General features: G+C 45.5%; 1 protein-coding gene across 2 annotated transcripts in view; it reads left to right on the top strand.

Annotated features, from left to right (window-relative positions):
* Positions 1-15,768, top strand: part of MAD1L1 (mitotic arrest deficient 1 like 1) — a 464,454-nt gene that overhangs the window by 279,929 nt on the left and 168,757 nt on the right. For both annotated transcript variants that reach the window (XM_082199731.1, XM_082199732.1), the window contains exon 16: positions 7,679-7,886. In XM_082199731.1, coding sequence (XP_082055857.1) covers positions 7,679-7,886 — 208 coding nt within the window. The remainder of the gene's footprint in view (positions 1-7,678; positions 7,887-15,768) is intronic.

Raw genomic sequence — 15,768 nt, 5'->3', positions numbered from 1 at the left:
CACCTACTTTTTATTAGAGCTTATGTATGGCACTAACATGGACGCGGGTGGCGCTGTGGGTAAAAGCCTCAGCGCCTAGGGCTTGCCGATTGAAAGGTCGGCGGTTCGAATCCCCGCGGCGGGGTGCGCTCCCGCTGCTCGGTCCCAGCGCCTGCCAACCTAGCAGTTCGAAAGCACCCCCGGGTGCAAGTAGATAAATAGGTACCGCTTACCAGCGGGAAGGTAAACGGCGTTCCGTGTGCTGCGCTGGCTCGCCAGATGCAGCTTTGTCACGCTGGCCACGTGACCCGGAAGTGTCTCCGGACAGCGCTGGCTCCCGGCCTCTTGAGTGAGATGGGCGCACAAACCCCAGAGTCTGTCAAGACTGGCCCGTTCGGGCAGGGGTACCCTTACCTTTACCTTTATGGCACTAACAACATTTTGCAAGTCTTTCTCCTGTGCCCTCCTTTTCACTTGATGTAAGTATGTTGGACATGTACTGCTTTGGGTTAGGATTATTAGCAATTTCCCCACGTGACCACCTGCTGCTATTTGAAACAGTATAAAATTCCATCACAGAAATTGCCTCATTTCCTTTGCCTTATCAAGTTGCCTCATCAGGTGTTGAATTGAGTATGGGAGCAGCAACAAGGGAATTTGTCCCTTCCCTAGTGGAATTCTCAATAAAAATGTCAAAGCTTTTCACTAACATGGAGAAGTTAGCTGCTCTTGTGCCATGTGATTCCCAGGATGCTGATTGAATTGTTGCACAGGGGGCCTTAAGTGTGAGTTGGTCATATGGGTTTTAGGGGCACAAATTAGGGCTAGACTGCTGCTCAGCTATCCTGCTTGTCAGTGAGAACCAGATGCTGGATCTGGCAGTCAGGCACTTATGGGCCCAGGTGAGAAAATCAGTCATGATTTGATTTGTATTTGACCTTTGCATTTATAATTGACCTGATGCCTGAGTAGGAACAGCACAACTTATTTACTGCTGGACCAAGGATGAACAGCTTTGGAAAATCCCAATTTGATGTGACAGACTCCATCTTGGACTTTTTGAACCATTGCTTGAAAAAGGTCTGTCTGGACCTGTCTTGTTGACCTTGTACATCTTTGTCAGCAAAGTAATAAGGCAGCTTAAATATTTCTTCGTCCCTAAGATACAACCTGTGCTTTCTCTTTATTGTTGAGCTGCTTTATTAGGTAAGAACTTGCCAGTTGGTATTAAGTTTGTCCTTTTCCTTTATGAAAGACACTCCTTGGCTTTATGCTTACTTGAAGAGGTCTGCAGAAGATCTGCATACTTGAAGAGAAGGCAGAATTCAGGCTGTAAAAGACATATCCTGTCTCTCTGTGTGTTTGTGTCACCATAAAGCAGTTGCACTGAGGAAGGTACTGGATCTGTTCTGTTCCTCTTGGTTCAGCAGCTAGTGCAAAAGGACTCCAAGCTTCTGTTGTCCTTTTTTCTGCAGGCCCTTTGTCAAAGTGTTTCTGGCTCCTCCACAGTCAGTTGTATACAGTGGAAGGCATCCTCAGGCTGTGAGCTTTCAGATGATAGAAATACATTAGTGATCTTTCCCGGAAATTTAAAATGAGATGGATTCTGTTACAGCCCTAAAGTATTGGCTCGGAATCGCAATGTGTTTTCCAGCAGGCGTCTGTCTTTAAATGGAGTGTAATCTATCCCAAACAATGACTTGAGTGTGGAGAACCATGTAAGAGTATGATGAGCTCCACCACCGCCTAACCTGGGATGCCTGCAAGTGCATGTTCTTGCAAGGTCTCTGCTATAAAAAGAGGGGGATGTAATGGGATAAGAGAGAGAGAAAGAGAGGTGGAAACTGGAAAACTATCTAGGCTCTGTCATGGGGATGGGGAACCTTTTTCAGCCTGAGGGTCGTATTCCTTTCTAAGGGCCATGTGGCAGTGGCAGGTGATGCCAGAAGCAAAAGCAAGTGGAGCAATGCATGTAAATTTAACCTTTGTACAGCTGTCTAATTTCTATACCTTTTTATCCTCCACCCATGGAAGGAAGAGGCATTGTCAGAGTTCAAGGACACATTCCCACCAGGCAAAAACTCAAGGAGGCAAGACCAGCGAGGAGTGTGACTGGGAGAAGGTCCTGATGACCAAACAGAGGGACTTCGAGGGCTGCATGTAGTCCTTGGGTCAGAGGTACCCTCACCCCTGCTCTAGCAGGCAGTGACAGGAAAGGTATAAACCAGTCTTCATCAGTATGGTGGAGCTGATGGAACTCCAAAACATCTGTAAGGCATCTGGTTCGCAAAGGCTGACACGTATAATTTCTGTTTGTTTGTGCCTCCCTTATTTCACCAGCAGGATCAAGTTGGTACCTCAAGTTGGGCCATTGTGGGGCAGAGCATTTAGTTCAAGTATGTGTTATGTTGCAGTGGTGGCATCAAATCACAAGGTCGTGGGTCTTAGCACCACAAATGTGTGGGCTGACTGGACTGTGTTCTTGGGCTGCTTGTCTGAAGGGAGGATGCGGATGTTCCACAGCCATCTCCCAAAACTCTACAAGCTTTTGAAAAGCTTAACGTTCAGTAACATTCACATTTTCTATTTCATTTTCATTTTCGACATGTTATCAGTGTGAACAGGGAAGCTTTCACTGTGCTAGATCCAGGTAGAGTCAGGGGCAGAAGTAAATCCTAATATACCTGATACGATTGTTGCCATAAAATGTAATGCATTACCTGTAGTCCTTGAAATCAGCGACTTGTTTGAGAGGGTGAAACATTTTGGCTTCCTGCACTTCTCAGATTCCTAGAGGTAGACGCCTTGCAATCTAACACAGTTTCCAAAGTTTGCAGAAGTGGCAGAACAAATAGACGTCATGGCCATTTCTGACTTGGTCCTGATCCGCAGTATCTTACCCCTTCAGTGAGGGGATGGGGGCAGGCAGGCACATGCATTGCTATTGGCTGCCCCTGAATGCTGTCATGGCATACATGCCGACAAAATGGTCTCACACAAACACAGGACACTTTCAGCCTATCTCTACTAATCCTCCTTTGTATGCTCCCCCTCTCTGCCTTATGACAGTTCCAGGGCACTGACTGCTTGAGCAAGGTTTTAAGTCTTGCATTGTGCTGGTGATTTTTAATACCTTCCGGGGACCCAGCCCCCAATGGCATTTTACATAGCTGTGCTCTGTTGTTTAAATGAGGTGTCTGAGCGGCTGGATACGTGTCACTAGAGGGCACTAAAACAGCTGTGAGATATTTAACCTATAAGCTTCTATGGTGTTTGCTGCCACCTCTGAGAAAGGAAGGAGTGAAAAATGGTCTTTTATATTTCCAGCTTTGCTTTTGAAATGGATCAACTGTGAAATCATAAGCCATAGTACAGATTCTACATAAGGGTTTATTGCTGGCCAGGGAAGTGTCGGGCTGCTGCTCTGACCATGCATTTTGCTCTTTGGAAACAGAAAACAAAGTAAAACTAGCTACTTTGCTTTCAGCTTATTGAGCAAGCCGAGCGTACAAACAGCTGCCCAGTTAGCGATGTAAGACTTCACCCTTTTTGGTTTCTTACTTTTAAAACAAAAACTTGGAGGTTTGCATGACTTTTCTCACAGAGGCTCAAAGCAGATCACAAAGTGGCAAGGGACTTTTTTGCCCTGGGGGCTGCATTTTCTCACTAGCCGCTTGGGTGGGCTGGTGGGCCCAGAGGCAAAAGTGGGTGCAGCAATGAGCATTACTCCTACTTGGGACAGTAGGTACGTTCCACTCAGAAAGTCAGATTTCCACATACGAGGGGCAAAAGTATGTGGGTCAAAGACCCAGTTTTTTGAGGGGGGACCCAAGCACATTTATGTACACACACAGAGAGACACACACAGGCTGGGACCCCTCTGGAGGCATCACGTGGGTCAAAAAACCTGGCTAGCTGCCTCCCCCCCCCCATAGCCACAGCACTGCCACACACTCACCTCTGCCCTCTTTCCAGGCAAGTAAGAGGCATTATCCCAGTTCATGGATGTCAGCATCGCCCTAGAGCCAGTGCACCAACTGGACTCATGCACCTCAACCCCGACTGGGCTAGGCGAGCTGGGAAGCACCGCCAGAGACCTCCTTTCCACAGGAAACGGTCACAGTGCTGTGGACTCACAGCTTAGAGCTGAGAGCACCGGATTCACTGTCTCAATAATACAGTCGTTGCGCAGCAGAGTTTTGCAGAGTCTTGCAGAGTATAAACCACTCGGAGAGCAGCTCTGTAGAATATCTTCCTTTTATTCTATAACTACAACTATGATACAAAACTATATACAGAGCTGAATATTCTAAGCATAAATCAATGCTACACTGAGAGTCTGCAGCTGCACTTAGCAGCAATCTTATCTCTAGGATCTCTAACACTCTCACTCTCTCCGATACACTGACTGACTGACTCTCTCACACACACACTGATATGTTGCTGGGCAGAATAAGTAAATAGGCAGGACACGCCTCCTCTTCTCTGTGGAGAGTCAGCAGAGACCATCAGGAGATGGTCAGGAGATTCTTGGGTATGGGAGGGGTGAAATCTCCTCATTGGACACATTCCAGCCAAGCCCAAACACTCCAAGGGTGTGGAGCAGGGGTAGGCAACCTGAGGCCCGTGGGCCGTATCCAGCCCAATTACCTTCTCAGTCCGGCCCGCAGACGGTCCGGGATTCAGCGTGTTTTTACATGAGTAGAATGTGTCCTTGTATTTAAAATGCATCTCTGGGTTATTTGTGGGGCATAGGACTTTGTTCATATATTTTTTTCAAAATATAGTCCGGCCCACCACATGGTCTGCAGGACGGTGGACCGGCCCACGGCTGAAAAAGGTTGCTGACCCCTGGTGTGGAGCAAGGCTGTCAATGAGCAGGGACTGTGACGAGAGGGTGTGGCTTGGGGAAAGGGCATGGGCTCAGGAGAGTCTCAAGGGGTGGATTGAGAGGCAGGAAGAGGCCGTTCAGCCCCCTCCCCAGGTCCTCCCCTCCCCCTCTTCCAATAAATCTAGCAAATCAAGCTTTTCCATTTTCATCTAATGGATACTTTGCAGCTCCTCATAGTCTTTTGTGCTCTTTGTTAGCCCTGTGAAGGGCTTTCTTTTTTGCTCTGACTTTGCTGCCAACTTCATTTTGCTTTCGTTTTGAGTGCCGCTAGAGAGTCAAATTGCCAGTTCCACCTGAGCATCTCGTGCTTTATTGAGAATCACAGGGGCCATGAGAAACTCAGTCACCATTACCAAATGCTCCAAGACAGTTTCAGCAAATGGATTAAATTTGTCCGCTTTACACTCCCCAAGGGGCCAGCTCATGGATGCAGAAAACCACTGGACAACAGTCTCTTGAGTTTTACTGACTGGGTGGATAGAGTCAGGGCCAGTGGCGGCCAAACTTGGTTGTGGGTCCCTGTGTGAAATATATCCCTCCTCTCCCAGTCTAGTTCGATTATACTGTATATATAATTCATACACCAGTATCTAATGCATACCTTCTGATCTGAGATGAAACATTATGAAAAGGCGTTTAATTAAATATGAAGTACATAACTTCAGGATGTATATAAATTATACATGTGTCTTTATATGTAATATTAATTGATATGGCGAAGTTTTGTTAGAATATTAATATTTTGATTTTTAACACCAACAAACATCAAACTTTTCCAAAGACCAAATCAAGGGAGTTTTGTGGGTTTGCTGGGCCCCTTATAACCTGTGGGCCCTTGTGCACAGTACACCCTATATGAGCATCACTGAGCGGGAGAGTTTGTTTATTATTTTATGTATTTATTGCATCTCTATCCCACTTTTTCCTCCAAGCATCTCAAGGTGGCGCACATGGCGCTCTCGCTCCTCATTTAATGCCACAACAACAACAACCCTGTGAGGTAGATTAGGCTGAGAGGCAGTGACCAGCTCATGGTCACCCAGTGACCTTCATGGCCAAGTGGGGATTTGAACCCTGGTCTGCCAGCTCCTAGTTCAACACTCCAGCCACAACACCACACTGACTTGTAGCAGGCAGATGGTCTCATTCCAACCTCCAAGGCCTGGCATTTGGAATGGTGTTCTGCTGGTTTGTGGAGGCTGAATAGTCAGGACAGTTAGCGAAGCCTCTAGCTGGTGGGCTGAGCTGATCACCTCCTTTCCTTGAACCACTGGAGGCATGATCCCACCACTCTGTGTGGGTCTTCCTCCTTGCACGCGAGTCTCCTGCTGTTCACGTCCTTTCCTTGCTGTTGGCAACTCTCTCACAAGCAAAGAGAGCTGTTCACATGGGACCGGTGTGTGCGTGCTGAACACCACACTTGGGGAACAAGTGTGAATCAAACTCTTAGTGCATATGTGATCACGTGACATGCCTTTTTGACTTTATATCTAGACTAACAGAATCATTGCTCTTGTTTTCGTTTTTCTTTTTAAACAAAGCTCTTTGCCTGCTTTTTCTGGAGACGTAAATTTAACTTCACTGTTGTCTCACTTTGAAGGGAAATTAATCAGCTATTCTAGGACCTGGCTCATCAGCTAAACTGCTCGTGTGTGTGTGTGTGTGTGTGTGTGTGTGTGTGTGTGTTTCACCTCTTGGGGAAAGTGCAACATGAAATGCCTTTTAGTAGCTTGCTCAGGAAATGCCGACACAATTCAGTGACAACGGCCATGTTTGAGTTTTGTGATGAAAGAGAACAACAGTACTAAATTAGTCTGGTGCTGTGCCCTGCTGCAGTTTGGAAGCTTTGACTTAAAACAGCAGCAGCAACAACAGCATATACAACAGACAAATGCAAAAGATCCAGTAATAACGCTTTGTTAGAATGAATAGCCACTCTTGGGCTAACATAGAGTTTGGGATTATCCTATAATAAATTCAACGGTTGTTATCTTCTGATAAGTTAAGCAAAAATGCCCCTTGCCAGTCACTGTTCATATACAATCATAGAATTGTAGAGCTGGAGGGCAACCCCAAAGGCCATCTAGACCACCCCTTGCAAGGCAAGAGTCACAACTAAAGAATCCCTAACAGATTGCTGCTTCTGGAGAGCCTTTAATTTCACATGTTAAAATAGCAGAATTAAGGCCCAGGTTGGAATCCCATGCATGCTTGCCTGGGAGAAAGTGGCACTTCAGTTCAACAGGGCTTACTTCTGAGTAGACATGCTCAGGGCTGAAATGCACCACAGCAAAGAAGGCGTGCAGGAAAGGGCCAGCTGGATGTTGCAGTGTTGTGTATGTGAGCAAAGTCGTAATGGGGGAGAAAGGACTGGCAAACTCATTAAGGCGACTTCCTAATGGCAGTGGACACTGTTGCAAGCGCACACCGGGAAAGCGGCCTGCAGAATGGATGGTGCCACCAGCAAGCAACCTGGGCACAATGGCGACATGGTTGCAAGGGGAGAGGGGGACACCACCTGCAGTCCCACATAGTGCTACAGCCCAGTTTCACCAGGAGTGGGGGAGGCTTGGCCAGGAAAGCTTTTTAACTGCATGAACGCAGTCCATGGGAATAAGTTCCAGGTGACAAGCTTATTGGAAGGTAACTTATTGGAAGGTCAGCCTTTGCTGAATCCTAATTTTGAAATGCTTGTGTGCAATTCTCCGCTTCCCCTCTGCCTGCACTGCTGTGCTGTGGTTGTGGGTAATCCTCTCTAGTAAGCTGACCCTGTCGGTCCTAATGAGCTCCTTTTCCCATGTTTTGTAGGGCTATCACGATCCCAGTAAAACTAAAGTGCTCCACTTCAGCTTGAACCCAGCAAGCCTGGCTAAGCAGCAGCGTCTTGAGGAGCAAACGCATCTGCGGGAGGAATGCCAACGCTTGAGAGAGCTGGTCAGAGTCCTGGAAGCAGGAGACTCTATCCCAGAAAAACTTGAGGGGGCGGCAAGTCTCCAGTCAGCTCAAGAAATTGCAGGTATGCGCTTTCCTGGTCAATTACTCATTCATCATAGTGTTGCTGTGTAGCAAAGGGCAGCATTTCAGAGTGCATTGAGAGCCATTTAATTGTTTATAGTCACAGTCAGTCTAGCGGTTTAGAGTGTTTAGCTTATATAAATGCTCCTGGGTGGAAAGGGAGATTCCCCGAATCCACCCTCCTTAAATGATACCTCTGCCTGATAAACGAAGGTCTGCTTGTTGTCTATTGACCTATACACATGAACCCGTATTTTACATGTGTGTTCATAAGAAGTGTGACTTTGGAGATCTGTAATCTGGAGATTACAGATGGGACGCGGGTGGCGCTGTGGGTAAAACCTCAGCACCTAGGACTTGCCGATCGCATGGTCGGCGGTTCGAATCCCCGCGGCGGGGTGCGCTCCCATTGCTCGGTCCCAGCGCCTGCCAAACTAGCAGTTCGAAAGCACCCCCGGGTGCAAGTAGATAAATAGGGACCGCTTACTAGTGGGAAGGTAAACGGCGTTCCGTGTGCTGTGCTGGCTCGCCAGAGCAGCTTTGTCACGCTGGCCACGTGACCCGGAAGTGTCTTCGGACAGCGCTGGCCCCCGGCCTATAGAGTGAGATGAGCGCACAACCCTAGAGTCTGTCAAGAATGGCCCGTACGGGCAGGGGTACCTTTACCTTTACCTTTTAATCTGGAGACAGTTGCATGGCTCACCACAGGGGTTATTGCACAGTAGAGTGAGTTCAGCAGGAGTCTCTGGCCATATAACTGAGGAGTCCCTTATGGGGAAAGGAGGTGATATTTCCCCAGAAATGTAAACTTTGACCCAACCCAGTTCCCAGTGGAAGACGCGTGCTGCAGAAAACCTTCAAGGCCAAATCTGAACATAGGCTTGCATTAGATGTGACAAAGGTTCTGAGGACACATTAAGCTTGCACCTATGTTGTCTTCATCCAGATGCTCCATCGTTGCTTCCTCTGCAGTGGCACCCCATTCATTGCTCAGAGCACAGCCAAAATATATACACAGTTTTAAGATGCACACAGAGTTGTAGCTGAACTGAGCTTCTCATTGTGCTCCATTGTGGAGCACAAAATCCAAATAGGATAACACCTTTGTCAGTACCAAACAAAACAACACAAAGTAGTGAGCAGACTTCTGAGCCTTGCAGAATTCTTCCGCCAGGGTTGGGGTGGTCAGTGTAGGGGAAGACTGAGGTGTTGCTGATAGGCCTTGTCAGAGCAGGGGTGTGTGTAGAATCATAGAATCATAGAGTTGGAAGAGACCACAAGGGCCATCGAGTCCAACCCCCTGCCAAGCAGGAAACACCATCAGATCACTCCTGACATATGGTTGTCAAGCCTCTGCTTAAAGACCTCCAAAGTAGGAGACTCCACCACACTCCTTGGCAGCAAATTCCACTGTCCAACAGCTCTTACTGTCAGGAAGTTCTTCCTAATGTTTAGGTGGAATCTTCTTTCTTGTAGTTTGGATCCATTGCTCCGTGTCCGCTTCTCTGGAGCAGCAGAAAACAACCTTTCTCCCTCCTCTATGTGACATCCTTTTATATATTTGAACATGGCTATCATATCACCCCTTAACCTCCTCTTCTCCAGGCTAAACATGCCCAGCTCCCTTAGCCGTTCCTCATAAGGCATCGTTTCCAGGCCTTTGACCATTTTGGTTGCCCTCCTCTGGACACGTTCCAGTTTGTCAGTGTCCTTCATGAACTGTGTGTGTGTGTGTGTGTGTGTTGTCTCTGACTACAAGTTGGGGACAAGGTTTATGCAGTGCTAAGAGGGTTCAGGCATGCAGCAGCAATAAAAGGAACATGGTGGATGGATGTTGCTTACAGAGACAACATATATTTCTGTGCTGTGCTAACAAGAACCTTGTTTTTGCAAGAACTGCAATCTCTGAGTTCATTTTAGTCGTTGAAAAATGGCCCAACCATCCTTGATACATATCGGGTCGCTTCTCATCCAGGAGGGAGGGATTGTGTAAACAAGTGTAGGCTAGTTAATCTCTGGCAGGTGGAATTTGGAGTTCCTTAGATAGATAAGCAAAGTGATTTGTGAATGAACCAAGATAGTTGGCTGCAGCTGGAATGCTCCAGACCCTGCTCAGTGCAGACAAGGCATATCAGGATAACAACCCTGTGATGAAAGTCTCTGAGTCTTAATTATATGAACAATCCTAAGAGCAGACAATAAACCTTTTCTTTTAATAGCTTTTTTGGGGGTTGGGGGGGTAAATCGGTTCCAAAGGTCCCCATCATCAGCATTTGCTTCAGTTGGCCAGTTGGAGGTAGTGGAGTGGTAGCTAGGAGGAAGAGATGATAGACCAATTTATCTAGCTTTACTTAAAAGGCAAATTTATTGTTTTCCTGTGACTCACGGAGGGCCTCCCCCAACCTCAGAGTGATTCCTCCTCCTCAAAAAAGAGCAAATGGTCCAGGTCAACATTTTCAATCATTTGCGGGGGTGGGGGGGTCCTGCTCTCCAAGGCTGTCCCTGCCTAGCAAACTGAGCAGCTGGGTCACTTGTACTGTAATTTATTGCTGAATTCCTCTCTTTAATTCATTTCTAAGTGTGGCCGTGTGTTTTATCTAGCATGTCTTAATGTGTTCATGACCCAAAGGGCTTGTTTGTGCTTTGGATTTACTGTGGGCTGGTGACGAGTGGAATTTGATTTAGCCCTCAAGTGACCTTTAGTACTGGCATTGACAATATCTGGGCATCATTTTAGGCACTGTCCTGTTTTGCACAACCTTAGGCACCAGTGGAAACCTATATTGCACAATTTAGATTGCTGTTCTAAACAAACTAACTAAACAATTTAGATAGTTTGTTAAACTTGTAACATAATGAGGCAGAAATTCTGCGTGGACTCAGCATTTATTTATTTATTTAAAATTTGTGTGCCGCCCTTCATCTGAAGATCACAGGGCAGTTCGTAACATAAAAGTACAAAATGAAAATGCTAAACACATAATAAAACAAAAACAAAGCGATAACTCCTTTCCCACAAACAAATTTAAAAGGCTATAGAATGTTAATCAGCCAAACATCTGGTTGAAGAGGAACCTTTTTGCCTAACATCTAAAGCTATGTAATAAAGGTGCCAGGCAAGCATCCCGGGGAAAGCATTCCGCAAACAGGGAGCCACCACAGAAAAGGCCCGTTCCTGGGTTGCCACCCTCCAGACCTCTCATGGGGGATGCACCCAAAGAAGGGCCTCAGATGATGATCGCAGGGTGTAGGTTGGTTTATATATGGAGAGAGGCGGTCCTTGAGGTATTGTATTCCTGAACTGTTAAGGCTTCCTCCATCATTATCTAGAACACTTGGCAAAAAAGCTGACCCAAGCAATCCTGTCTTCTACCTGCTTGGATAATAACATTATCAATGGTTTCTAGTCATAACGGCTATGTACTACCTCCAGCGTCAGAGACAGCATACCTCCAAGTACCAGTTTCTGGGGGAACACAGTTTGGGGGAGTGCCATTGTGCTGAAGTCCTACTTGTGGGCTCCCCATCTGTGCATCTTATTGGCCTCTGGGAGAACAGAATGCTTGACTAATTTGCCTTTGGTCTGATCCAGCATCCACATTTTTTCTTCTTACTGGAGTCTTTCATTGTTGAAATGGGGCCTTCTACATAGCCACAGATCTGCAGCATGAGCTTCTGTCTTTGTGAAGCTCCCACTGTAATGGGCATATGCAAGTGTGGATTTCTCTGTGATGTAAAGAGTGTGGCAAGAGTGGATTCCACGCTAATGCAGCTTATGGTCATGGGACAATCAAGGGCAATGCAAGTTCACTTTTAATTAAGCAGCAGTCGTCAAGACTGGCCCGTACGGGCAGGGGTACCTTTACCTTTACCTTTAAGCACATTATGAGTCAGATGCAAATGTACTCCAAGTCCTCGAAATGCACATATGCAGGGCTTGAACTGTTCAGAGCCCCCTCCACCTAGTGCTTGAGGAACTGGTTACTGCCTCGTATCAGTCATAGAAAGAACACTGCAGTGAGCTTTCGCCTGTGACTGTCCCAATGACACCCTGGGGTGTAATCTGCTCTTACGATTCCATTCCCTCTGAATGTCTGAGCCTTCTGATTCATCATTCATTGTTGTCATTTCCTCCAATTTTCCTTCAGCCATGTATCTGGCTTGTCCTGACCTCTCTAAAAGTTTGTGCCATGTGATCGACTTTTTGTAGCATGTCTCAAACAAGGGATGGCTCTAGGCCTGTTATGCACTGGACCGACAAATTCCACTAGATTCCCAAATATTTGGAGGGAGCACAGGTGGTTGTCTGAATAGCTCATGTCAAAGGTTCCCCCCAATTCTTGTTATTATTTTTGCTTTCTGCAGTTCAGCCTGGGTAGGTCATTGCCGTTATGCCCTGCTTATGGACTTCTGGGAGACATCTAGCCAGCCATTGTGGGAAATTGGGCTAGATGAAGCATTTGGTTTGATACAGGGGTGTGTGTGTGTGTGGGTGGGTGGGTGTGTGGGTGTGTGATGTGAGCCTTGGAATTTAGGGATACCTTCAAAGTATTTGGGTGGGTTAAAAGGAGGTGGCTTACCCTTCCTAGGCATTATGTACTGAGCTGCCCCATCTTCTCAGGGCTAGAAGTATGGGTGTACCATAGCCAGCCAGGAAGCTGGTTGTGATCCATAGCTGTTTAAATTTAAGGTTCAGTGGATTATAATTACAGGAACGAAAAATAATCAGGCAAACATTAAAGATGCTGCTGCTGCTGATGGCTTTGATGATAATGTGTTGGCTGCCATTAAACCTTCTGAGCAGACAAGAAAGCACCATGTGCCCGCTGATGGTGGTTCTAACTTGTGGGCGAGGTAATAAGGAAATTTTTATGATGGGTGCTAAAGCTCATTAAATGCGACTCCATTAAAAATCAAGGTTACGCTGGACTCTAAATCTCTTTGAGCACAGCCAGTGGAGGCTGTATCGTGATCTTGGCAACTTGCCATGGAATTCAGTGGTGCTTTTCTCTCATTTGCTTTGTAATAGTCTCTATTAAAACGGGTGACATGGTTATTGAGAAGAAGCATTTTGAACGGTGTGCCTTATGAACACTGGTCCTCCCCCTTTCCCCGTTTTGTGGTGTGAAAATGGCAAACAAGATGGTCCTGTGCTTATTAATGGGGCAGAGCTGCAGTGGCTCCATTATTCAGAATGGGCTGCAATGCTCCAGAGATTTGGACTCAATTATTAAACCTGGCCTGTGAAACAGCATTGGCCAAAGTCAGGTTGTTATGTGATGAATAGCTCTTCGCAATTCTCTTGTCCTTTAAACAAAAGTTCAGATAAGCAGTTTGTGACAAGTTTTTTTCCATTTTCAAAAGAAACTTTATTGAATAATTATATATATTCTAATTAAAAACAATTAGAAGATTTTCTTTCCAGGGCTACTGTTCATAATACATACATTAATCATAACTATGAATATTAAATTTAAAAAAGGGATCATTATCTATCCATTGCTTTACAGAAATATCTAATAAATCATAATTCACTGCACCCATCAAGTGTGTCTGGACTCTGAAGTGAAGAAGTAGCTGACGTTATTGGTTCCAGACAGATAACAGTTTGAAATGCAAGAAGGGGTGTGTGTGTTCTTTACTCTTAGTCTCAATTTCCTGTATTTCACTCTGTACCTCACATGCTTTTAAACTGTTTCTCATGCCAACTTAAATAATTCCGATTATTTTATTTTTGGCTGCCTTAGTACAACCCCTTATAGAATTCTTGTTTAATCATAGTCACTAGTGAATAGGTCTGTTGCACTGCAGATCAATCTTGACAATTAATTCCTGTCAGGAAATGACAAGGAGTGAAAGCAAGGCAAACCCTTTGGAAGTATATATTACTCATGTCTTTCAGCTGTGTCAGTCTTGTGTCGATGTGTGGGAGTGAGCGAATATGTTTCTGTGGTGGTTAGGGGTGATTGACTCAACTCCTTAAGATGCTTCATTCAAGAGTAATCTGATATTCTTTCCCCACCCACCTCCATTCCCAGGTACTTCGGATGTTGCAGATTTGTCTTTCCCACACAAAGACCCCAGAGCAGGTGTGCCTGAACTAAACCTCTGCACTTGCCCAACAGCCAAGAGGGGCTTAGACAAAGCCTCACGTTGTCTTGGGAAGTCACGGCATTGTGAGAGCAAGGTTTTTTGTTGTTGTTGTTGTTTAGTCGTGTCCGACTCTTTGTGACCCCATGGACCAAAGCACACCAGGCACTCCTGTCTTCCACTGCCTCCCGCAGTTTGGTCAGACTCATGTTTGTAGCTTCGAGAACACTGTCCTACCATCTCGTCCTCTGTCGTCCCCTTCTCCTTGTGCCCTCCATCTTTCCCAACATTAGGGTCTTTTCCAGGGAGTCTTCTCTTCTCATGAGGTAGCCAGAGTATTGGAGCCTCAGCTTCAGGATCTGTCCTTCCAGTGAGCACTCAGGGCTGATTTCCTTCAGAATGGATAGGTTTGATCTTCTTGCAGTCCATGAGACTCTCAAGAGTCTCCTCCAGCACCATAATTCAAAAGCATCAATTCTTCAGCGATCAGCCTTCTTTATGGTCCAGCTCTCACTTCCATACATCACTTCTGGGAAAACCATAGCTTTAACTATACGGACCTTTGTTGGCAAGGTTAGCTTCCCTCATTCAAGAGAATGAGGCCCACTCATAATATGAACTGGGTAATGGCTAAGGACACAGGAAAAAGCAGAGATAAGCTTGCACATCTTTCCTTGATTTGCAAAGAATTCAGCTGCTGGCTGGCCAAATTTGATACCATCATCATACAAGTTAGAGAATTCCAGTATTCCCATTGCCACTGCTGCTTCTTGGAAATGTCAAACTGTGCCCATTTCTTGATAACTTTTCCCCATAGGCTTCCCATTTTTTGTTGGGCATCCGACGTTAACTGGACTATTTGCTTGTTTATGAATTCAAAGCTAACTGTGCCTTTTTGACTGATACCTAGGACTGTGTGAGCTTTCCTGTGTGTTCTGACTGGGTTATTCCATAGGCACCCCCAGAATGTGAACCTGGTGGCAGCAAATGCTGAACTCTGATACCGATGTTTCCTTCATTTTTTTTTTATTATTTAACAAAATGTATAGACCACTTGATTCTTGAACGCACACACATACCTCTAGGCATTTTTCCTTCCCTCTAGCTGAATATGTGTGCTTGAAACTTCATTATCATTTAGGTCCAACTGCTGTTGATAATCTGGAGTGCTGAATGGCAGCTCCTTTACTCCCCAGCAAGAGCCTCCCTAATGCCAATATTAACATCCTTTCAGCCCCAGATTAAGACATACCTCTTCTCTCAGGCTTTTGAGAGATTATGATAATCATGCCTGTTGCTGTTTCTGTGTGCCTGTGCGGGGTTTTTTGGGGGGGAGGGGGTATTGTTTTATTGTTAAACTTGATGTTTGCTTTTTAATTACATAAGTCACACATCAATGTTTTATGATAGGCGACAAATAGTTTAAGAGGTAGTACATACTTTTATTTACATGGGCTTCTTAAACCTAAATGAGTCTTGTAGAAATGTGATACTGTGTTTTTAGAACACATAATAATGAACAGAGCAACCAGCCCGTTCTGTAGCTACAGTGTGATTTGAGCATTGTCTGAAAGCCTCAAATCTTTTTCTTTAAAACTATCAATTGCAAAGTGAACTGACAGCTTTGTCATGAATTTAGACGTTTAGTCTGAACAGAACTTAAGCAGAAAATTTACTCGTGATCGCTGCCATGGTAAACCCTTGTAATAGAGATTATTAATTGGAATTAAATTGGGTAATGAATTAACATTAAAATAATCTAATCTTGTTGAAGTGACAAGCCAGAGACAGTA

Source organism: Podarcis vaucheri (assembly GCF_965113315.1).
Source record: "Podarcis vaucheri genome assembly, chromosome: 14".
NCBI lineage: Eukaryota > Metazoa > Chordata > Lepidosauria > Squamata > Lacertidae > Podarcis > Podarcis vaucheri.
Note: the sequence above shows the minus strand (reverse complement) of the source record. Positions and strands in the feature narration are given on the sequence as shown.